Source organism: Lampetra planeri, chromosome 3 (assembly GCF_965212315.1).
Source record: "Lampetra planeri chromosome 3, kcLamPlan1.2.h2, whole genome shotgun sequence".
Taxonomy (NCBI): Eukaryota; Metazoa; Chordata; class Hyperoartia; order Petromyzontiformes; family Petromyzontidae; genus Lampetra; species Lampetra planeri.
The window spans coordinates 7,911,765-7,935,991 of NC_136109.1; the positions used below are offsets into that span (position 1 = coordinate 7,911,765).

General features: G+C 49.5%; 2 protein-coding genes across 2 annotated transcripts; one reads left to right on the forward strand and one right to left on the reverse strand.

Moving 5' to 3' along the window:
* Positions 1–3,129: 3,129 nt before the first annotated feature.
* Positions 3,130–6,513, forward strand: LOC144734538 (uncharacterized). Its single transcript, XM_078616785.1, has one exon. It carries the CDS (start codon positions 3,799–3,801, stop codon positions 6,511–6,513), a length of 2,715 nt encoding a protein of 904 aa, XP_078472911.1. The 5' UTR covers positions 3,130–3,798.
* A 3,580-nt stretch (positions 6,514–10,093) lies between these two features.
* LOC144737544 (calcium release-activated calcium channel protein 1-like) lies at positions 10,094–23,805 on the reverse strand. The gene is made up of 5 exons (XM_078620288.1): positions 23,498–23,805; positions 21,308–21,451; positions 18,663–18,780; positions 16,986–17,098; positions 10,094–14,606 (listed from the first exon to the last, which is right to left on the reverse strand). The coding sequence occupies exons 1-5, from the start codon at positions 23,672–23,674 to the stop codon at positions 14,163–14,165; spliced, it is 996 nt and encodes a 331-aa protein (XP_078476414.1). The 5' UTR covers positions 23,675–23,805; the 3' UTR covers positions 10,094–14,162.
* Between the last annotated feature and the right edge of the window lie 422 nt (positions 23,806–24,227).

Genomic DNA, 24,227 nt, shown 5'->3' on the forward strand with positions numbered 1-24,227 from the left:
ACGGCATATGGGGGCCTTCATTCAACAGTGAATTGGCAATGGGCTCAAAAGTGGTCCAAAAACATAAACCGTTGCACACCAAGGTGGATGTTGTAAAGACGAGAAAGGCATCGTGGGAAGCATCCACATCGCCTTGCAAGCCCCACTACAGCTTACATGATAGATGCATGGCAGTCGAGTGAAATGACCAGTGTGTCAAGTGCAAACAGGCTTCACCCTTATAGGGGGTTATAAGCGCACTGCTACCCGACATGACAATTGCACATCAGTTTCACCTTTATTAGGAATCGTTAAGTCCGTGATGCTCCCGCCGTCTAACGCCTAACGGTACCGTAATAAACTAAAAAGAAGAGTCCTTCTCGAACGGAAAAATGTTGGGCTTCCAGATGTCAGCAATGAAATTGTATTCGAAGCCGTTGAATGTCGAAGGTTCGACTGTGCAGCAGTTGGGGGCCTCTAGCAAATGAGATGGCGAAGTGTGGCAGCATCAACAGCTGTGATTATGATGACCCCTTGACCTTGAGCTTTGGGCTCGAACACACACGGTGACCCTAAAGGTCAAACTCTGATCTTATTTTAATGTATACAGCGCCTTAACCAAGGCGCTGAACGGAGGGGATTGGCAATTTGCACAGCAGAACGGTGTGATAATACGTTTTTGAGGACGGTAGTACATGAATATGATGCGTCAAATATACGACGGTGAGTGGATAATGAGCGAGTGTGATGGATGGATGGATAGACAAGTTGGGAAGAGGGACAGTGTTAATAATGGCGAAGGGAGGGGGAAGGAGAGTTTTGGTAAGCAAGGGAAAATAAGTGGGTTTTGAGGGAAGAATGAAAAATTGACAGTGGGTCTGATTCAATCTTGACTTAAAGCTTTCGTTACTACAGGAATTAATATTCTTTGGGTATTTTGGTAAAGTCACACAGATAGGTTCAAATTAATAAAAATTAAATAAACAAAAAACTGAAACATTTCGATCGCTTGTGTTGTGATCGAAACGTCGTAGTTTTTTGTTTATTTTATTAATATTAATTTGAACCCATCGACGTGACTTTACCGAAGGACCCAAATAATATCGTGGGGCTGATTGTTTGACGTGCAGGGGCAGTTTGTTCCGGGGAAAGGGGGCCAGATAGATGCGAGAAAGAACGGAATCGTGATTGGGCACAAGGAGAAGATGGAACAGAGACAGCTGGGATTGTGAACAGAGAATGTCGAGACAGAGCGAAGAACGAGATAAGGGACGTGAGATACGTTGGGGCAGAGATATGTAAAATAGGGCAAGGAATTTGAAGAGGCAACGATAGACTGGTAGCCAGAGTGTGGCTGGAGGAGAGGCGATGTGTCGGAGTGGTAGGGGAGATTGAAGATGATCCAGACAGCGGCATTTTGGATTTACGAGTGATTTCAATGCGTAGGAGGGAAGACCGAACATGAGGGAGTTGCAGCAATCGAGTCGAGTGAAGATGAGTGAATTGGAAGTTTCGTAGCACTAGTTGAGATGAGGGGGCGGACCTTTGCAAATGTTGTACAGGTGAAAGCGGCAGGAACGGGTAGTGGCAGACATGTGGTCGGACAGAGAGAGAGGAGTCAAATATGATGCCGAGATTACGCGCAGATGGAGATAGGATGGGGAGGAGGGGAACTGGAAGCAGGGAGGAATATAATTTTGGTTTTGGAAGGAACACGTTCCTTCGGAGTGGGCAGGTAGAAACTTGGTTGGACAGCGCATTTGTGCGATCCGTGTCACGCGGCGCAAGCTGCGTCGTGCTGAGCCCGCCCGAAGCGCTTTATGAAATACAAATCGAGGGCGTGGCTATGCACGACAGACAGACAAATTATCCCTGGTGGGCAGTGTGGAAGTGTTGTTCCTACCTGTCGAAAATAATTGAGATTTTTTTTGGAGGATGAATACACAGAGTGCTGGGAGATCCAAGATTGGATGGTGAACAGGCAGGTGGAAATGTGAGAAGCAAGGTCAGGAGTGAAAGAGGGGAAGGAGAAACTATGAATAAGGAGAGAACATTTTAATTTTACAATCTACAGGACCCTTTTTGCCAGTATTAAGATAAAAATTAAAATAAAAGGCAATAATTAAAATGTTCAAACAACCACGTAGACACCTATTTGGTGTTTTCTTATTTTTTATCATCTTAAATTTACAATATTAGATCTCCTTTTCCAGTACCAAAATATAATAATAGGGGTTTTCCCCTTTTTCCTGGCAACAAAACTGAAACCTTTTTACGAGGAATCATGTCTGCATTAACCACAATGCTTGTGGTCAAAATGCAAACAAAAAACACGCTCTGATAACATATGCATTGATAATTGGTTTTTTACCCTTCTATCTGGCAACAAAACTGACACCTTTTTTTACAAGGAGTCATGTTTGCATAGACCACAATACCTGCAGTCATAATGCAAACAAAAACATAACTCTGATAATGTATGCACTGTCATTGAAGTTGATTGGTCCACATCCGAGACAGCTTTCCTTAGAGCCTAGTCTCACATGGGTTGGACCAGATGACGCCAAAAGGTGTCAGTTTTGTTGCCAGATAGGAGGGAAAAAAACAATTATCATATTTTTTACTGCCAAATGAGGTTCCAATGGTGTAATCATATGCATTGTCCTTGAAACTGTTTGGTCCACACCAGAGGCGGCTTTCTTTCGTCTCGATTGGTGCTGGACCAGAGGACGCCAAAAGGCGTACAGCTCAAAGACAATGCACTATCAAAGTAATGAGGGCTCGGGGTGAGCATCTACATCGTTAGATCCCCTTTGCCCAATTCAGACGAAAGAAAGCCGTCTCTGGTGTGAACCAATCAGTTTCAAGCACAATGCATATATTATCAGAGCGTGTTTTTTCCTTGCATTTTGACCACAAGTATTGTGGTTAATGCACACATGATTCCTTGTAAAAAAAAAAGGTTTCAGTTTTGTTGCCAGAAAAAAGGGGGGGAAAACCCCTATTATTAATTTTACAACTTTCAAAAACCGACGACCAAATCACTCGGAATGCACCCGGATCTCTTGCGGATCTCGGAAGTCGAGCAGATATGCACAAAAGGCGTTACAGGCAGCTGCAGGGGCACTACACCAAGGGCTAGAAGTGGCAGCAAAAGTCATTGTTCTACTCTACTTTTATGCTCCCGTGTGTGTATTGTTCCTAGTGAAAGCAGTTAATTCACAAAAAGGCTGCACATGTGTAGTAGAGTTACCCACTCGATATTCACAAACTCGGAGAGCAAATCGTTAACAAGGTTTTCCCGCTCAAACTAACGGTCAGGGTCTCACAAGCTGTGAGAGCTGACCGTAAACAAGGTTTTCCCGCGCGACCAAACGGTCAGGGTCAGATAGGGTGAATTGGGATCGAAAAGCATATTGGGAACGACCAATCACAGGGTTCCACAAGGTGGACGGGGATTGGACAACCCGGCCACGAGCAAGTATAAAGCCAGAGCGCTCAGAGCTCTCGGGGAGTTGAACCACACGAAGACCCAAGACAGCGGAAGAAGCTTAGGACCCTGGACCAAGCCCTCCAGCCCTTATCAGGGCTAGGGTTCAGTGTAACCAGTGGACGGGAGACATCTCCCTAGGTCCAGTCAGAGGACACTGAAAGAGCGGGATATTGAGTAGCCTGTAGGGTACGGGGGCTTGTACGTTCTGAGTGTAACGGGTGAGGGGACCGTATATCCCTCAGTGCATAGGGACCGTGTTAATAAAAGTGTGTGCTACAAAAGACGTTGAAGAGTCCGTCTGTACAACACTACATTGGCGTCAGAAGATGGAAACAAGACGAACGAACCGCACGCGAAGTCCCGATGATGCAAGCTCCGACTCACCTGTGGGTGCCGCGGGCGGCGCTGAAGATGTTGGCGTGTTGCCAGCCGCCCCACCACCAGCTGTGCAGCCGATCGCCGCGAGCGACGGCACCCAGGCTGCTCACGCCCGCCTCGCCCAGCTGCTGCATGCTGCAGCAGCCATCCTGGAGCAACTTACCCTGGGGGCTGCGGGCGGGGAGGAGCGGCCGACGGCGGGCGTCCCCGCCATCGCAAACCCGGAAGAGAATGTCCTTCCCGCCGACGGGTCACGTGGGGGCGGAAGCCAAGTGTATGCTGGGACCTCCAGGGGCCAATCACAACACACCGCGTCATCGCAGAGCGACGCTGCCTCTGCAGGACCCTCCAGCAACACCGCGTCATCACGGCTGCCACGCCGTACAGTACATGTTGTTGACCAAGCCATCGCTGCGTTCAGGACCGAGTCCGAGCTTGCCGAAGACGACGACACAGCTGCTCTACAGCAGCGACTGCCTGTCTTTCGCGAATTCTCGTCCACAGGGGGCGACTGGGCGGCATTTCAACGTCGCTTCCTCAGCCATCAGGAGATGGTGGGCTGGTCGGATGCACAAGCACTTCGTGCACTGCCAGCCACCTTGGACGATGACTCTCTCGCTGCACTCATCTCCATTCCCAAGCGACAAAGGGCGACACTACAAGCAGCACTTCAGCGGCTGACTGATGTCTACGGACCTCCTTCCGCCACACGCCACCAGTTCTACGAGAGACGGTGCAAGCCAAGGGAGTCGCCATTGGCGTTCCGCACCGCGCTACTCGTCATGGCAAGAGCGGCTTACCCCCGCATGGACGATGAGGCTATCGACGCACTCGTCCTTGAGAAGCTGCTGGAGATGGCGAGGGGGCTGCGCCTTGTCATCCAGGCCGTGGATGACGAGGACATGTGCTCACTGCGAGCTGCCCGGAGCATTCATGCTCACTTAATGCTTGACCAGGACGAGACCATCACCGCATCGGCTACGACATCGGTGCCTGCCAGCAGGGACAACGCTCGCTCTCCTGATCGAGTCTTCTCGACGTTCAGCGCGACGCCCCAGCGATCACCGGATCGCACCAGTCGCCGCAACGACTGGGAGCGGGGACGGCCCTTCCCCCGCGGCGACGCGACGTGTTTCAACTGTGGCCGCCGAGGCCACTTTTCTTCCGACTGCCGTGCACCTCGCCGCCGCTCCGCCGGATCCCGAGACTACAGAGCTTCCAGAGCAGCGCAGCATAACCAGGCAAGTCGCGGCACCCCACACGCTCGGCCCTCATACACACCACAACACACCATTGACTCCGCTCGGAACACGGCGTATGACACGCGGCGTTTGGCCGACTCTTCGCGACCACTGCGACCCGGGCAGTGGTCAGAGCTGGCCCATAGAGTGGTTGCAGCAACGGCGGGTTCCTCGGTGGTTGTTGGTTCGATCGAGGGGGTGGAAGTGCGCGTGCTTGTCGATACTGGTGCATCGGCCACTATCATCTCCGAGTTAATTTACAACATACTGCCCGGCCGATGTCGTTCATTGGAAAAGGTTTCCATTCCGTTTTTCACCGCTAATGGAAGTTCCCTAGGGATTCTCGGGCAAATTCGGGCTCAAATTGCCATTGGCGATATTAAATTGGCCGGACCTGTTTTTGTGTCTTCTTCCCTTGCGGTGCCGTGCCTTCTGGGAACTGATTTTCTTGCCAAAATGCCCATTAAAATCCTTATCGATCAGGGATGTATTGAACTTCCCTCGGGCCGCCGGATGGCATTTTTACCCGCGGCCACGCATTCACGGACGGAAAATGCTTCCGTACAGGCTTTTGCGGCTTGCGCTGTACGCATTCCGCCAGGGGCACAAATGCTCGTACCCTTACGGTTAAAGAAACCGCTCGCTCCCACCGCCTCGGTAAATGGCATTTTATTGGGACCCTCCAACACAGCAGTTAACAGCCTTTCGTTGGTGGCCGCACAGACTCTTGTAGCGGGCGACAGGGAGCCATTTATACAAGTTTTGAATGTCGGTCTGTCAGACACCGTCATTCCACAGGGGACAGTGCTCGCTCATGCGACAGTGGCGCCCCTGGGGACCGGGGTTGTCGGACACGTAGCGAACAGTCAGCAGCCTCTCCCTCATAACGTTGACGAGGGATGGATTGACGCTCTCTGCGCGGATGCCGGCGATTTATCCGGGTCACAGCAGAGTAAATTGCGGGCTCTTTTGCGGGAATTTTCGGATGTGTTCAGCAAATCACAATTTGATATTGGCTGCACCAAGCTGCTGCGTCACCACATTGACACTGGTGACGCTGCCCCTATCCGCCAAAACCCGTTTCGGCTCAGCCCTGCGGAGAAACAGCATGTTAAATGGGCAGTTGACGACATGCTGGCGGCTGATATCATTTCTCCTTCCAACAGCCCCTGGAGTGCCCCGATAGTGCTGGTCAAAAAGCACGACGGCAGTCTTCGATTCTGTGTAGATTTTCGGCGCCTAAATAAAATTTCTGTGGCTGACGCATATCCTCTTCCACGTATGGATGAGTCATTAGATGCTCTGGCAGGGGCGCGTTATTTTTCCACTTTGGACCTTCTGTCAGGGTTTTGGCAACTCCCCCTCGACGAAGCATCAAAGCCAGACTGCTTTTCGGACACCACAGGGCCTTTTCGAGTTTAATAGGTTGCCCATGGGGCTCCACTCGGCTCCAGCGACGTTTCAGAGGCTCATGGAGCTGGTCCTCGCTGGGCTCCAGTGGGACTCATGCCTTATCTATCTTGATGACGTTATCGTCTTTGGCCGCACGTTCAACGAACACATTGAACGGTTGCGCGCTGTTTTCGAAAAGATGCGAGCTGCGGACCTTAAATTCAAACCGCAGAAGTGCCACCTTCTGCGTGAGTCTGTGCGCTATCTAGGCCACATAGTCAGCCGCTCGGGTATTTCCACAGACCCTGAAAAGACTAAATGTGTCAGCCAATGGCCTACCCCCACCTCTGCTGGGGATGTTCGCAGTTTTATCGGGTTCGCGTCGTACTACCGACGTTTTGTGGCTGGTTTCGCTACAATCGCCAAGCCACTACACGCTCTTACAGCGAAAGGGCTGAAATTTAATTGGGGAGACGCGGAACAGGCCGCATTTGACTCCTTACGGAATGCTCTTGTAGCAGCACCGCCCCTGGCTTACCCCGATTTCGCAAAGCCATTTATTCTGGACACCGATGCCAGTAACACCGGGATCGGCGGGGTGCTGTCCCAAATCGTTGATGGCGTTGAGAGGGTGGTTGCCTATGGAAGCAGGGTTTTGTCCCCTGCAGAGCAACGTTAGTGCGTAACCCGACGCGAGCTGCTGGCCATTGTTTACTTTATACAACAATACAGGCCATACCTGTACGGTCAACGGTTTACTGTGCACTCCGATCACTCTGCGTTACAATACGCTTTGCGCATTGACCAACCGTCTGGCCAGCTCTCCCGATGGCTTGAAGTCCTCCACGACTACAATTTTATGGTGATTTACCGTAAGGGTACACAGCACAGTAATGCGGACGCGCTATCTCGCCTCCCGTCAGAACAATGCGCCTGTTTCACGGGTTCTGGCCGGTGCAAACCGCAAATAGTACGCCCGGTTGCACCTCCTGAAACGGTTTCTGCTGCCCTTCCTTCCGATCCTGCGCCGGGTGTGGACCACCAAAATCCGCCAGCAAGTGACGACTTGCTGGGGATAACGTTGGATGAATGGGGTCGGCACCAAATGAACGACGCGTCATTGTTGCCTTTGCGTCGTCGCGCATGTGATTCGTCCTCACATTCAAGTAAATCGAACTCTTTTGCCATGCGCCGCGGTCTGCTCATGCACTGGGATGCTGATTCTTGCCAGTACAAAATTGTAGTGCCATCGGCTTTGCGGTGTTCGGCTGTGTGCGCAGCACACGAGCGATTGTCGCACCTGGGTGTGCACAAAACCATTGGCTTGCTAAAACTACAATTTTACTGGCCGGGCATGCTCCGCGACGTAACTGATATTTTAACGGGCTGCACCCAATGTGCGCAACGTAAACCTCCAGCGAAGCCGGCATGCCCACCGCTGCAGCCCATCACGGTATCCCGTGTGAACGAGCTGGTTGCTCTCGACATTTTGGGGCCTTTCCCTACGACGCCTCGTGGTAACAAGTACCTTCTGGTTGGGGTGGAGTATTTTACACGGTGGCCTATGGCCTGGGCCCTCCCCAACCAGTCGGCAGCAGCCGTGGTGGACGCCTTTGTTCAAGGCTATGTGCTGGACAAGGGCGCTCCAGAACGGTTGCTGACCGACCAGGGAAGAAATTTTTCAAGTACCCTGCTGAGTGAGGTATGCCGCCTGTTGGGCACTAAGAAGGTGCGCACTTCGCCCTATCACCCCCAAACAGATGGCATGGTGGAGCGGTTGCATAGAACCCTCACCTCTATGCTATGCCATCAGGTTGACGAATCCCACGTAGACTGGGACCTGCAGATCCCAGGGGTCCTCGCTGCTTACCGCATGGCGCCACATGCAGCGACAGGGTTCTCCCCATTTTTCCTAATGTATGGCAGGGAGGCCATTCCCCCCGCTGATGTGCGGCTTGGGATAGAGCAGCTCCCACAGTCATCGAAGCTCACTGACCATTTGCGGTTCAACCTGCAAAAGCTGTCTGAGGCTCGTGATGCGGCGATTGAAAATTCTGCTTCCCGCCAGCGGGCAAATTCGAGGTTGCAGGCCCCTCGCACGTCCGTGCATCAGTGGGCTCCAGGTGATATGGCGTGGCTTCATTGCCCCCAGGTGCCGGTGTCCACATCGGCTAAACTCCTAAAACCATGGCGAGGTCCGGTTGAGGTGGTCCAGGTAATGCGCCCACAGTGTGTTAAGATACGTTGGGGACGACGGCGCTGGTTCGTGCACCCCTCTCGTCTGAAGCCATTTGTTACGCCGCGCGGCTCTGCGTCACACTCAAAACACGAGGGCCGAGCGTGTGATATGCCCGACGAGCTGGATGTCGCCCCGTTGGTACCTAATCCACAGCGCAGATGTCTCATTCCTCCCGCAGATGATGCGGGACTGAGGGAGCCGTGCGAGCCACGAGTCTCTGCACGAAGGCCCCGTGAGCCGCCCAACATGTTTGCCAGGATGCCTGACCCGTCTACAACAAGAGTCTCTGCAAAGAGACCTTCTGACCCACCCAACATGTTTACCAGGATGCCTGACCCGCCCAACATGTTTGCCAGGCTGCCCGACCCGTCTGCTCCAAGGGTCCACGCAGAGAGGCCTCCTGCCCCTGCTGACATTTTTGCCAGGATGCCTGGTCAGCCTGCAGCCCGGAAAGGGGCACCCATCCCCTACGACGGGCCCGCGAAATACACACGGGCTAGATCGCGTCGCTTTTCTTGATTGCCCATCGTTTTTTTTGCGGCAGCTGAATGCTGCATGCGTTGTGCGTCGCGAATGTCGTTATTTGTGATTGGTTCTGACCATGTACATATGTTGCGTTGTTGATGGGGGGGGGGGGGTATTTATAGTGGGTGTTCCTGTTCTTGTTGGATGTTCCTGTTCTTGTTGGTTGTGGCACACACACACTTTGATTCATTGGTGGGGATTTTCTGCTTGTAACAGCCGGGACGGCTGAGGCTTCCGAAGGGGAGGGTGATGTAGTAGAGTTACCCACTCGATATTCACAAACTCGGAGAGCAAATCGTTAACAAGGTTTTCCCGCTCAAACTAACGGTCAGGGTCTCACAAGCTGTGAGAGCTGACCGTAAACAAGGTTTTCCCGCGCGACCAAACGGTCAGGGTCAGATAGGGTGAATTGGGATCGAAAAGCATATTGGGAACGACCAATCACAGGGTTCCACAAGGTGGACGGGGATTGGACAACCCGGCCACGAGCAAGTATAAAGCCAGAGCGCTCAGAGCTCTCGGGGAGTTGAACCACACGAAGACCCAAGACAGCGGAAGAAGCTTAGGACCCTGGACCAAGCCCTCCAGCCCTTATCAGGGCTAGGGTTCAGTGTAACCAGTGGTCGGGAGACATCTCGCTAGGTCCAGTCAGAGGACACTGAAAGAGCGGGATATTGAGTAGCCTGTAGGGTACGGGGGCTTGTACGTTCTGAGTGTAACGGGTGAGGGGACCGTATATCCCTCAGTGCATAGGGACCGTGTTAATAAAAGTGTGTGCTACAAAAGACGTTGAAGAGTCCATCTGTACAACACTACACATGTAACAAAAAAAACTCCACACCAAGGTGACTCTGTGGCCGCACATCTTAGGCAGCTGGCCATAAAAAATAACAAAAATAATAACCGCAGTTTATAACGCGCAACATATTTCGCAAATCGAACACAATGTTCGCGATGCTCGATTGAAAACTCGGGAGGCGCGCTGCTCCACTGTATGCCAGCAGACGTACGGCAGAATAACAACAGGCGGCAAACGTTTCAGGCAAAAGCCCTACCTGTTACAGTGATCCAGAGATGGAAAGGCAGACGATCAAGACATTTGGAGACGGCACTTAACAATGTCATCAAGTGACCGAAACGCAAAAAATCGTTAAAAGGTTTCCCGCAATACAAAACACGCATTAACATAAATACATTTTAAAATACATACGTACAAAAAAAGAGCATTAAATAAAACCATTTGTACCGTGTTTACATGTTCGTGTAGTGCACTCTAAGGAGGTAAATTAGTTACTTATAATCCTTTGCAACTGCGATTAAAAATTCATCAAAACATCAGTAAATGTGCATGTGGACTCTATCTTTCCCAGTGTTCATTGCAAGGCCCAAGGGTTCACTGGTGGCTCCTGGTGGCCTTTAGTGTGGGCCCCTTACGTGCAGTCTCCGACAATATCAAATGTGAAAACAGCCCCTTGCAGGCGGTATGGCGGCCCTCACACTTATTTATTATTGGCGACAGTGGGCCCCCCCCTCCTCTGAAAATTTGTGAAGAACACCGACCTATACTATCAGAAAGTGTGCGCACGCATGGATCCAAATAGTGACGTGGACAGAAACGATTTTGCAGCAAAGGTAACGGTGCAACCAAAATTAAGCCAAAGCCATAAAGTTCCACATTAGAGATTTGAAGCTTTCCTGACTGCAAGGATTCATACTCTTAGGTTTTTTCGGTAAGGCCACGTAGGTAAAAAATAAATAAATAAAATAGTAAATCACAACGTTTCAGAGGCAACACAAGTCTCCGTCATCAGGAGACTTGTGTTGCCTCCGAAACGTCGTGATTTATTATTATTATTTATTTTTACCTACGTGACTTTACCGAAAAAACCTAAGAGTAATTTCTACGTTAGCCACTTCGTTGTGTGATAATTTGTGGAAAGGTCGCTTTTGGTAAGCTAAAAAAAAAAAAGAGCTTAGTTTTATCTGTATTTTGTTGTTTTTATATCGCTTGTCGTAAAGTTATGATCCGCCCCAATGGACATCTGTGACATTGAGCTTTAAAGCTCACCAAATCCCTCCAGTATAAATAAACATTTAGAATCTGATGATGATGCTGCAAACTATGGAGATCGGGTGTTTGACTCTGGAACAGCTTAAGGATCTGACGGAAGCGATGGCAATATTTGGTGGCACCGACCGTCATTGGCTGTGATGACCCCTTGGAATGACCTGCTCTGAATACAAGGGCACAGATCGGTGCACATGTTTGAGAGCTGGATTCTTTTTTGCAGTGTTCACCAATGAGACGGATAAATGTGAAAGCAGCACACGAGATGACTGGCGAGCTCTCCCGAGTCGATGATGCTTGTGACAAGGCACTAAGCCAGCAAACATTGAGGTCTTAAATTTCAAGCCCTGGACCCGAACGTCTCCCTGGGGCCTAATTGCAGCTGTCAGTGACCTTAGCTGAAAGTCATAAATACACTGCTACACTTAATACATTTTGTTATGTGTACCACGGAAGCATAAAACATAAACCTAAACCATCACAGGTGCCAACTCCGTGGCTTTACTTGGCAATTTTAAACACATTGAGAGATACGAGACTTGGACAGCTGGTTATTTTATAAGAAAACCTACACTACCCCTCTGCCTACTAACTCCAACACCTAGAAGCCCATCGTTTAAAAAAACATTGAGGTCTCAACTTGATGCCGAGCAGTCATTTCTATACAACTTCACTTGCACTCGACTTCATATGTTCTTATCTGTGTACATATTAATACAATAGTCAGACTACATGTTTATTCATAATCAACGTTTTTGGGTTTAGATCGCGTTATTTATAAATGTGTCGTAACCCTCCACCACCCGACACGGCCAATCAGTAAAAAAGTGTCACGTTGACAAAAGACAAATAGTTCACTGCTTTAGCCCACCGGTGTGTTGAAGCGTGAAACCACAACATTTACAATTTTTGAGTACGACGTTTCGCTGGTAATTGCATCCAGCATCATCGGGCAATTCACCAGAATGGTGAGGCTCTGCTCTGTCTCCTGTTCTTATATAGAGCAGCAGCAACATATGTTTAACGTGTCTGTGACGATTAAATCATCACATTACCAATGTTTCCGTTACTTAAATGTAATTGTTCTAACCATCAGTCTCAATATAACCTGCCAGAATCAACTTAAGCTGCAGGTAATTGTCTTATTTAACATTGATTTGGCTGTGCAATATGTTCAGCGTCTCATGTAATAGTTGTTTTTGCTCCGATTTCTATTTACATCATTGCTCTACTTTATTTTATTTTGCCATTTTAGTGACCCAGGTTCAACTATTGCAAATGAGACTATGCCGGTCTCTCCAGTTCTCACGTGGTTAAACAAATCGGTGTCATCCTACCTTCTCACCGAACCAGCCATCTACATATGTACCAAACTAAATATCTAACCCACCTTACCAATCACCACCCTATCCACAGACTGATCTACCTATGTACCTACCTCGCTGCACACCCAACCTATATACCCCGAACGCTATTTAAACGTAAAGGTCACGGAGGCTATGTAACCGACGAGGGAGAAACCGCATATACACGTAAACATCAAACGCACAATACAAAAATACGCACCACTAAAAGGTGGCAATATCACAACACACGTGCCAAGTTTGGCGACACAAAACACACACGAACGAGCAGACGCAAATAAAGCCGACGAAACACCACTTGCCATGCGCCACACCCCAGTGCTGGCGATGCCACCACGGTGTTTGTGCTAAGATAGGTGACAAATCTTTTGCTGGCAGCTCAGAGGTTAATAAAGCAGAGGTGTTGGGCCCAGTCGTACTTCGATACACGTCTGCTGCGGTGATCAAATAACATTGTGCCAGACCACCACCCCTGCCTGTATTCATAAAGTGGCTTCTGCAAGCTTCTGCTTGGCATACGAGCAAGACGTTGCAATAATTTAAACCAGGACCTTTCTTGCTACACCAAGAGAGATGCGTCCCCATTACCTCGTTTACAACAGGTGTGGCCCCCCCCCCCCTAACTATTTTAAGGGCAGACCCACCAGGGAATCCATCCCTTTCTGCAGAACCTGTCCTGTGTGGTCCAAACAGCAGTGATGATGTCACATAAAAAAGGCAGCCTGCAATATAACTGGCAGTTTTTGCTGGGGAGGTCATCCCCTGCCCATCGCTTTACCCTGTCTAAAGATGGGGGGGGGGTCACGTACTGCCCACCTTCTTTAAAATGAGGGCCCACATCATCAGCCAACCACTCACACGTGTGTGGGGGGGGGGACTGCTTCTTCCCAACCTCTGAGGCTCCGCAAAACCCACAGTAAGCTCCCATCAAACCAAGCTACGCGTGTCTGGAAGAAACAGCTCTGCGCTCTCCCACGTTGCAGTGTTCGGGAGATGGGCTGCGTGTTGAACAATTCTCTTCTCAAGTTTCCACCTCAAGCTGCTGCTGTGGGCGGGCAACTTTCAGGAGTTGAATTCAATTCCTGACGCCAAACCCAGAAAACTGCACTCAAGATTATTATAAGTGGATGCAACAAACGTGAATGTTTAAAACATCTCTCCTCCTCCTTCAAATCCTTTACAGAAACTCTCAAAAAACCTGTGCTCCCGCACCTCGAAATGTATGCAAACCTCATTACCGCTCTTATCCCTTTACAGTGACAACAGACGTCATGTTTTTGACGGCGGTAAAAAAAAAAACCACTTAATTGGCACCAACCGGCAATGTCGCCCCCAACCCACACGGCCGCCGTTCGGTCCAAGGCAGCAGCCGCCACCGCCGCTGGTCAGTCTGCTAAAACCCACGGCCGCTGCTGATGCCGCTAATGCTGCTGCTGCTGCCGCGCTCATGGCTGCTGTGGCCGTGCGTACGAGCGAGTCGCCATCATGCCTGCCCGTGCCCATAGCTGTGCCCGTGACGGTCGCCGTCAAGGTCGTCGTCGTCGTGCTGCCCGTGGTTGGTGCCGCGTCCGTAGCTGAGCAGCTGCTGCTGCTGCCCGTGGTTATGGTGGCCATTATCGTGCGCCTGCGCGCGTTCATGCTGTCCGTGGTTGCCGTGGTGGTGGTGGTGCTGCTGCTGCGGGGCCGCGCCACCGCCACCGTGGTGGTGGTGCTGCGTTGCGTTGACGGCGGTGCCGGGCGGATCGAGCTGCACGCGCAACAGGGAGAGCTCGTCCAGCTGGTGGCTGTGCCGCGCCGTCTTGTGCTTGACGAGCGAGTGGTAGAAGTGCACGGTGAAACACACGAACAGCACCAGCACTGGCACCATCACCGCCGTGGACGCCCACGCCGCCTGGAGGCCCACGGGCAGGGACGGGGGTGGTGCCATCTGGAATGCACGGGGATTGAGGGGAACGCACGTACGGGGGACATCGGTGACATGGCAAAGCGGTTTGCGCACTTTCCGCTTGTTGCACAGGTTTGCGATTTTAGACCAGTGGCTGGCCTGGTTACTACCTTGTGTGTGGATTATTCATGAACACACGCCATCCGCTTCGCAGCGGACATTAACATCCTATGATGTTATGAGAAAAAGAGGAGGCCACGTGGGCCAGGCATCGTGGTCCAAATTTGACAAATTCGAAATCTACTCACACATTCCCTAAACTCTACTGTCAATAATCCAGGTTCTAAAGTGTAATAAGTCGATGGTTTCAGCCCGGTCAACTTCGTGTGGCTAACGTATGGCGCTGAGAACTAAAGCTATTAGTTAAGACTGTCAGGCAATCAACATTACTCTGAACAGCAAAGCGATTGTGCACGACGGACGGACACAATAATCCCCTGTGGGCTGGTGGAACCAGTGGGTTCCTACCAGTAATATTGAATTGCCTCGGCCATTTTGTATCAGGATCCCTTGTTGGTGAGTCAGGGTATGACACCTTGACAATCATGGGAAAAGGAGTATCGCAACATTTGTGTGAACCACCAACCCTCGCCTCCACAGTATTGGATTACAGGCATGCTTAGCCATCACCGCCCGAGCTAGATAACACATCGGCATGATCCCAGAAAACCAACAATTGTAACTCACAAATTATGCATTATGTGACGTATTGTAAGGCCCAAGAACCAATTTTAGTTGCTCATTTGCAAGATACAGTAAAACCTTGGATTGCGAGCATAATTCGTTCTGGAAACGTGTTTGTAATCCAAAGCACTCGTACATCAGTTGTGATCACGTGACGCTCGTCAGACAAAGCGTAAACACGTGCTACTCGTATTGCAAGACCTCACTCGTTTATCAAATTAACATTTATTTACAAATTTTGCTCGTCTTGCAAAACACTCGCAGACCAAGTTACTCGCAATCCAAGGTTTTACTGTGTATACATTTAATGGCGTAAAGAAATTCAATGTTTTGTTCATCATAATTAATTATTAGAAAAATATCAATTCATGGAGTGGCTCAAGGCTGACTCCTGATGACGCGTCAGTCACGGGGGTTGTATGACCATACTTCACCATGCAGATTCGCCACACTGATATGTGTGGGTTGGTCAGTCCCTCCAGAAAAACGCGATTATGCGATCGCAAGATTTCACGCAAAATTAGCCAAAGTCCGCATATTTATGCGGGGGGCGCGTTTTTTCAAATACGCCGCACTTTCGCCGCAAAAATTGCAGATTTCCGCGCGCAAAATATGCGGGCTTGCATGATTTCATAATCCCCGCATTTTCGTTGCAAAAAGTCACATATATCTTAGCAGAAAGTTGAAAAATGTTGCGTTTACTTCACACAAGCGCAGCCATTTCCCCTGTTGCCATGGGAACGTTATGAAGTGACATCACTCATTACGCGACATCATTGAAAAGCTGCAAACCCCGCGATGCCAATGAAACCATGATGAAGCCCGCAAATCTTTCTCATTTGCCATCAAACATAAGCGCAAAAGACCGCGCAAAGCAGTTCCCCAGTGTGTTACATGACAGTGGGGGCAAATTATTTTGCATAGCTACCTCTGTAAAACAGGAAGCACACATTAAATTTTTTAATATTTTATTTATTCATTTTTACAGAAGTTGTAGCATATTCATTTTGTAAAGCTACAGAACTTGTTCGACTCAATGTTTTGTAAGTTTGAGCCATCTGTTTGTTAATGTCTGAAATAAAACAAGATGAGAACTTAAATATTCCCAGCACTTTCTGTGATGTAGTATGCTTACTTATCATAGGAAGTAATAAGAAATGACTCTTTACATTAAAGTAGTAGCCTAGTGAATAGGGTGTTGGGGGAATCACTTGTTTTTCTCTTTTTCATCAAACCGCAGTTTTTGCAAGTTCCCGCAATTTTTGCAAGTTCCCGCAATTTTTGCAAGTTCCCGCAATTTAATCGCATAAAATTGCATAAATATCCCGCATATTCCATCGCATTTTTTAAGAAAACGTGCCGCATAATCAACGATTTTTGCCCGCAACAATCACCAAAAAACTCCGCGTTTTTCTGGAGGGACTGGTTGGTGAAGGACCGCTTCAGATGGAACATGCCACAGTTCTGAGCAATGGCCAGGAAAAAAAAAAACTCGCCAACAACAATGGCCCCCCAGTGTTCTCCCCCCGTCCCCAAATGAAAGGCAAATATAATGTTACATTTAAGCTGATGAAAATACAAACCCGAATTATGGCTGCATGGTCACAATTCATTAAACCACTGGGGGAGCAATGGATAACGAGAGGCCTGCGACGTCGTACGATCGTGCGTCATTACCTCAGTTTGATTCAGGTCCCCTTGCACAACACTGCCCCCAGCCCCTCCCCTCGACCCCGATAATGTAGACCCCACGGGGAGGAACTTGACCCAGCACAGCAACACCACCTCCGCTAAACGACAAGAAAACAACCAACACGATCATCATCAATGCCATGTGAAGCGCGTAATCAAAGACAAATAATTATCCCAAATAATTATGTTTTGCCGTGCTTGTTGCTTACTTGAAGCCTCCACTCTTGCCTATATGGCCTCTTGTTACAGCAGCCCCTTTTGCCCACTTCAGCAATTGTTTCTTGCTGTCGTTGTCCCACCTGATGATGGACGCTTGTGTTGCGCCTGAGACGTCGTGATTTAATTCATTTTATTTTATACCTACGTGACTTTACCGAAAGAAGCAAAGAGTATGGATCCCTGCAGTCACGACAACTTCAAATCAAGATTGAATAATTATCCCATTTAGCCTAACACAGGTTGTCAGGGCAAGTTCCGTCAACGAGTCAGCATGGCACATACAGGCCACAAGGTTGGTGCGGCCAACACCAGAGCTAGCCACCTTAATGTCTCTCCAGTGCTGATGTTCACACAACAAAGAAAAAGATTCCCTGTACAGCCTTAACAGGCCGGCACAGGATTCGAGGGTGGGGGTGGCCAGCACCACGCCCGACAGCCTTCGCATCCCCAGTCGCGATGTTTATACACCGCACCAGGTACTCATTTGAGGCTGAGTCGACCTAGGGGAAGCCCAGGACCGGTTGAGATAATCATCACCACTGTGGAGACAAAGGCGGCCGGGGTGGTGGGGGCCACCCACACCCTGGTATACCGTGCCAACCTTCATATGTGCCCGCTAACAGCACTTGCCCCAGAAATCTGTTAAGACTATACGGGGGATGTTTGCATTCGTCTTCGAATGTTAATCAGAAAGAAAGTGTATGTGTGTGTGTGGCTGTGTTACCCAGGAGAAAATGGTGTGTGTGCGAGTGTATGGCTATGTTAACCAAACAGCAGTGTATGTGAGTGCGTGTGGATCGGTAGTGTAGTGCTTAGCGCACTGCCCAATGAATCCGGTAATCCGAGTTCCATTCCCACTCACGGCCAAGATCGGTGATGAATATCTGAACTGGTCCTGGGCCTCCCCTAGGTTGACTCAGCCTTAAATACGTACCTGGTGTGGTGTGTAAACATTGCCACTAGGGGAGGCTAAAGCGACCTCGTGTGCTATGCCGGCCTTAATAGGTGCTTTCTAACATCACTTGCTCCAACAACAGTTAGTTAATTCTTTCGGTAAAGTCACGTAGGTATAAAATAAAATGAATTAAATCACGACGTTTCGGGCGCAACACAAGCGCCCGTCATCAGGTGGGACAACCACAGCAAGAAACAATTGCTGAAGTGGGCAAAAGGGCTGCTGTAATAAGAGGCTATATAGGTAAGAGAGAGGGGGGGGGGAGGAGCCAGGGAGGAGAGATAGAGAGGGGGGTGTGGGGTAGGGGGAGAGTAGTGCATCACACTGGAGAGATTAAGGAGCGAGCAAGAAAATGCGGGGGGAGGGGGAGGAGGAAGTGAGCGGGGCTGGGAGTGGGAGGCTGAAGAACAGTCTATATGGGGGATCTTTGTCGTGTTTCGTTACCCAGGAACAGCTGTGCGGGTGCGGGTGATGCATGGCTGTGTTACCCAGGAAGAGCAGAGTGCCCAGCACTGTGGAGAAGCCCCACGCCAGCTCGATGTATTTCTGCAGACGTTCGTGGGGAGACTCTGCGACTGCATTGAGGTTGTGGACATTGCTTACCGCCTGGGAACACAACAAATACATACACACACGTACAACACATGCACAATACACATACAACATAGACAGACTATACATACAATACAATACATAGACAGACTATACATACAATACACACATACATAGACAATACTAGACATACAGCATACACATAAAACAAGTAATATTTTTAAAAACTTTTTAAAAACACACTTTTATGAAATGTACTCGTAATGGCAAAACTCTACGACTCCAGGAAGTGGCCCCGAAGCTTGCCATAACGCAAGGGGCTGTGGCCAATTACAGCCAACGTGAGTTGAGCATGGACAATTAGACCCAAGCCGAAACATAACATATAAAAAATAATGTTAAAAAATATTGATTTTTTAATTTTTTATGATAGAATATAGTATTGTCATCAGTATGACATAAGTATACCAAGTTTGCAGTCGATACCACATTGGGAAGTGGGTTAAAATTGAGTTACAAGATATGAGGATACAACAACAGACAGAGTGGGTTAAAAGAAAGCGTGTAAAATACCCATACAACAGACAGAAGATACATACAACACAGAATACACACATGCACAGCACACACACGCACAATACTAGACATACACACACACAAACAAAACACATAAAACACATATTAAGCACAAACAGTATGTATACCACACATGTTACTCACCGCCTAAGAACAACACAACACACATACGCAGCACACACGAGACATATACATGGAATATACACAGAACATACACAGTATACACACACAACACACTCCATACATACAACATACACAACATATAACGCAATAAAAATGCACACACATTACACAGCCAACATATACAACAACACATTATACGCACAATATTCACACAAAACAGAACACACAACGCACGCATTAATCCTGGGAAGTCAACACACGCACAACACACACATATGCACGGTATATTTTCTCAAAACTCATGATGGATGGAGCGGAACACCGCAGATGATCATAATATCAACAAACTTTCCCTGTTTCTCCATGAGGCCCTGTCATGCTCTTGCCAATAACATCGACAACAACTCAGCATTATTTATCGACCAAGCCTCGCAGCTGAAGAGACCCAGCATGTCGAAGCTGATCTCACGTTTTTTGTTTTAACAAATGCTGCTGGAAAACGCACATCTGGACGAAAACACACATTTCATGTTGACGTGCAGAAACAGCCATAATAGAGGTCTTCATTTTGCACGCATTACTCCTGGGAAGTCAACACACGCACAACACACATATGCACGGCATATTTTTTTACTCATTATGGGTGGAGTGGAACGCTACAGATGATAATATCAACAGATTTTTCCTCCGTCTCTCCATGAGGCCCTGTCATAAAGGTAGACTGCTCTTGCCAATAACATCTACAAAAACTCAGCATTATTTATGAACCAAGCCTCACTGCTGATGAGACCCAGGAGGTCGATGCTGATCTCGTGTTTTTGTTTGAACAAATGTACGTTTTCCAGCAGCATCTGGACTAAAACACACACAATTCACGTTAACGTACAAAAACAGCCAAAATAGGCCTGTTAATTTAGCGTGCAATACAACACAAACCACAATAAGCACACCGCAGGGTTTTTACAGGATTCTGTGAATCTGATTCTGGATGAAGCAGTCATGGTAGTTGTTTAACCAAACTTCACCATGCTGGTCGGTGCAGGCTGGTGAAGGGTGGGGGTTGCCTAGGACTGTTCCAGATATCACTCGCCACTGATGTTAACCGTAGTCAGCAATCCGGCCCAGGTCACAGTGCGCCACCCAATGCACCACCATATTAACACCGCCTAATAACCAAAACACAAACAAAACAGTCGCTAACGTTTCAGGCTATGAATGTTCTTCTGGCCTATTTGCACCAAGGAGCTGCAGCCAGGAGGTCAAAGGAATGTTTTAATTAAATAGAGCGTAAAGGGTGCATTCAATTAACACTGCTTTTGATACTTAAGTTGCTAAAAGTTGCCAGAATTCGTACAATATCACAATATTGCAGCTTTCATTCTTCAATGCACTTAACTGCTTTTCAAATAACACTAAAAAGTTGAGCGACAGTGAGCTGCTATTCGAATGTACAGTTGAGCAAGAGGAGGTGCCATCAATGATCACACGATACACCTGAAATTTAGAAAAAATAATTTGGCAAAGAATATAATTCCTGTTAACCCTTTCCGTTCCGAAACATCTGCAGATTGGGTCCTGTTCACCGCTGAATCTCGGAACGCGCAAGTGGTCAGTGTTCATTTTATTTAGAGAGGCATAGCACTTTTTTTTTAAACATTGTACTCACCGCAGAGAGCCGTAGCCACACGATCGCACTCTATGAAAGCTGGCGCCAAATTGTGCCACACACCCTTTCTGCATGACCTTGGAGGAGCCTCGGTTTCCATAAAGTTATTTTATTTTAGTTTTTCTTCCGTTTCCGTTCCAATGACGTCCACATGGACGACGATTTACAGACGTACGTCACCGGATGGGAAAAGGGGGTTATGGACGAAGAACTCACCTCCACATTGGGCAGAATGCAGGTGCTGACCATGAGCGCGAAGAGGTGCACAGCGACCAGCACGGTAGTGCACACGGAGAAAGAGACGAGCAGCGCGGGGGGGTAAGTATATCGCGCATCCAGCTGTGCCTCCACCATCGCCACCTAGGCTCAGCACGCACGCACACACACACACGTCCAACAGTGGAACTCATTAACAGTGCAACTTAAGAGTGGGAACTCATGCCACAGCATACATCAGTGGCGGATCGACGTTGAGACGACCCCCCCCCCCCCCAATATTGGTATTTCATTGATATTTACCAGAGAAAATACATTTAATATTGTTTATTATTACCGTAGGACTATTTTAAAAAGCTTGGGAATTTCAGAACCGCTCCCCTTGGGAGGTATCCAGATCCGCCTCTAGGCAGACACATCCAAAAGTAGAACGGGCACAACAATGCAACCCATTTAACACCACAAGCATGTGGTATCGCGCGAGGCAGTGTAATACTATACAACTACAATGTACAGTACCACGGCGCCTAACATCCCTACAACTACATGTGTTAAAATAAGTAATATTAAAAAAAAACTTTCTTAAAAACACGCTTTGATGAAATGTACCGTACTAGTAATGGAAGAACTCCACGACTCCAGGAAGTGGCCCCGAAGCTTGCCATAACGTAAAGGACCGTGGTGATTGACAGCCAACGTCAGTTGAGCGTGGACAATTAGACCCAAGTCGAAACATAACATATAAAAATAATGTTTAAAATATATATATTTTATGATAGAATATAGTATTGTCATCGGTGTGGCATAAGTATACCAAGTTTGCAATCGATACCACATTGGGAAGTGGGTTAAAAATTGAGTTACAAGATTTGAGGATACAACAACAACAGACAGAGTGAGTCCAATCAAAGCGTGCGATAATAACATGGGTAGGTGTGGCGCGCTAAGCCACGTCAACCTCCCCTCGCCATTGGCATTATAAACTACAACGTCCGCGGTTCGCTACCAAGTGGCGGTGATGTCACCGGGGCGCTTGTGCCAGGCTAAGTGCACCTTCAGGACACGTGAAGTGTTGAAGGGCTCGCAGACAGGTCACAGGTCAGATCCAGGTGTCATGGGTTTAATAAGGAAATGGCGTGTTCACCACCATCACATCCACCACATCCAGACGAGTACAACAACAACCTCCATTCGCCACTGAGTGACAGTGACGTCACCACGGCGCTTGTGCCAGGCTACGTGCACGTGAAGGGTCGAAGGCCAGGTCACAGGACAGATCTCGGTGCCATGGGTTGACTAGAGATGACTGGCAGATGCATAATCTGTGCTCCCCACTGTGCCAACATGCTGCGCTTTATCCGCCCAACGCTCGGCTCATTGTTGTGAGCGCGTCGCTCCTCTGTCCTCCCGCTATTGCTGGAGGACGACTGCCTCCCAAATTGCTCAGCAGCGTCCTTCACGAGCCTCCTCCAGAGATCTTGATACCAATATTCGGCAAGTCCACTCAGCTCCCCATCCTCTCGTACCAAGTCCATCTCTTCTCCAGCCCCCCCCCTCTCTCTATCCGGCCAAACAGAAGCTGCCTGGGCAATACGATGGCTGGGGCATGCGGGTTACATGACCCAGTCACCAATAAATACAAAGATCGCCCCGTATGGCCTTGAACAGACTGTTGGGTTAAAGTGCAGCACCTATGAAAGCTGGCACGGCACACGAGGATGTGGGTGGGTGGCCAGCACCACTCCCGGCCGCCTTCGTCTCTCCCAGTGCCGATGGTTTTTAACCACCGTACCAGGTACTCATTTCAGGCTGAGTCGACTTCGGTGAGGCCCAGGACCGGTTCAGATAACCGTGAGAGGAGACTACGAACCCGGGGAATCGCAGGGTGCGTAGCGTAGCGCGCTAACCGCACCACCACCGCTCCCCAGCCACCACCATCACAACCACCATCACAATCACAACCACCACAACCACCACAACAACCACCACCGCTCCCCAGCCACAACCACCACAACCAGCACCACCACCACCGTCACCACAACAACCACCACCACCACAACACGAACCCTAGTCCCGCAACCACCACAACCACCACCACCACAACCACAACCACCACCACCCCAACACGCACCCTCGTCCCGTAACCACCACCCACCCCACCACTACCCCCCACAGCGAGCCGTGCCTCACCATAGCGAAGCCGGAGAGAAGCGCCGAGGTGCGGGACGAGGCCTTGAGTTTGGCGCGGCTCAGATAGAGACGGCGCCACGACAGCGCGGCGAGGTTCGCCTCACCGCGACGCAGCCACGGAGCCTCGGGCCCCGCGCGGGACAGCGCCGCCGCCGCAGCCTCCTCCACCGTCTCCATCGCCGCGGCGGGCGGGCTTCAAGGCAGGGGCGACGGCGACGACGAGGAGGAGGAGAGGCGAGGGAGGACAAACCTCCCACCTCTGGCGGCCATGCCCGGCCGTGACATCATCGGGCAGTGACGTCACTTGTTGAAACCCGAGGCGATGACGTCACTTGTTGTAACCCGAGGCGATGACGTCACTGGTTGTAACCCGAGGCGATGACGTCACTTGTTGTAACCGAGAGGCGATGACGTCGTTTGCGTGTGTTCGAACCGCTCATATCGGTGACGTGTTGCAGGCGTTGAACAACGGGACGCGTATTACTGGTAGGAAACCCACTGAGTGGTTCCACCAGCCCACAGGGGATTATTGTGTCCGTCCGTCGTGCAGGCAGGGGCTGGGTGGGGAGGGGCTGGGTGGGGTGGGGCTGGGTGGGGAGGGGCTGGGTTGGGAGGGTGGGGAAGGGCTGGGTGGGGAGGGTGGGGCTGGGTGGGGGGTGGGAGGGGTGGGGCTGGATGGGGAGGGGCTGGTCACCCCGTGGTGCCCTTATAAAACTCAACGTTTAACCTA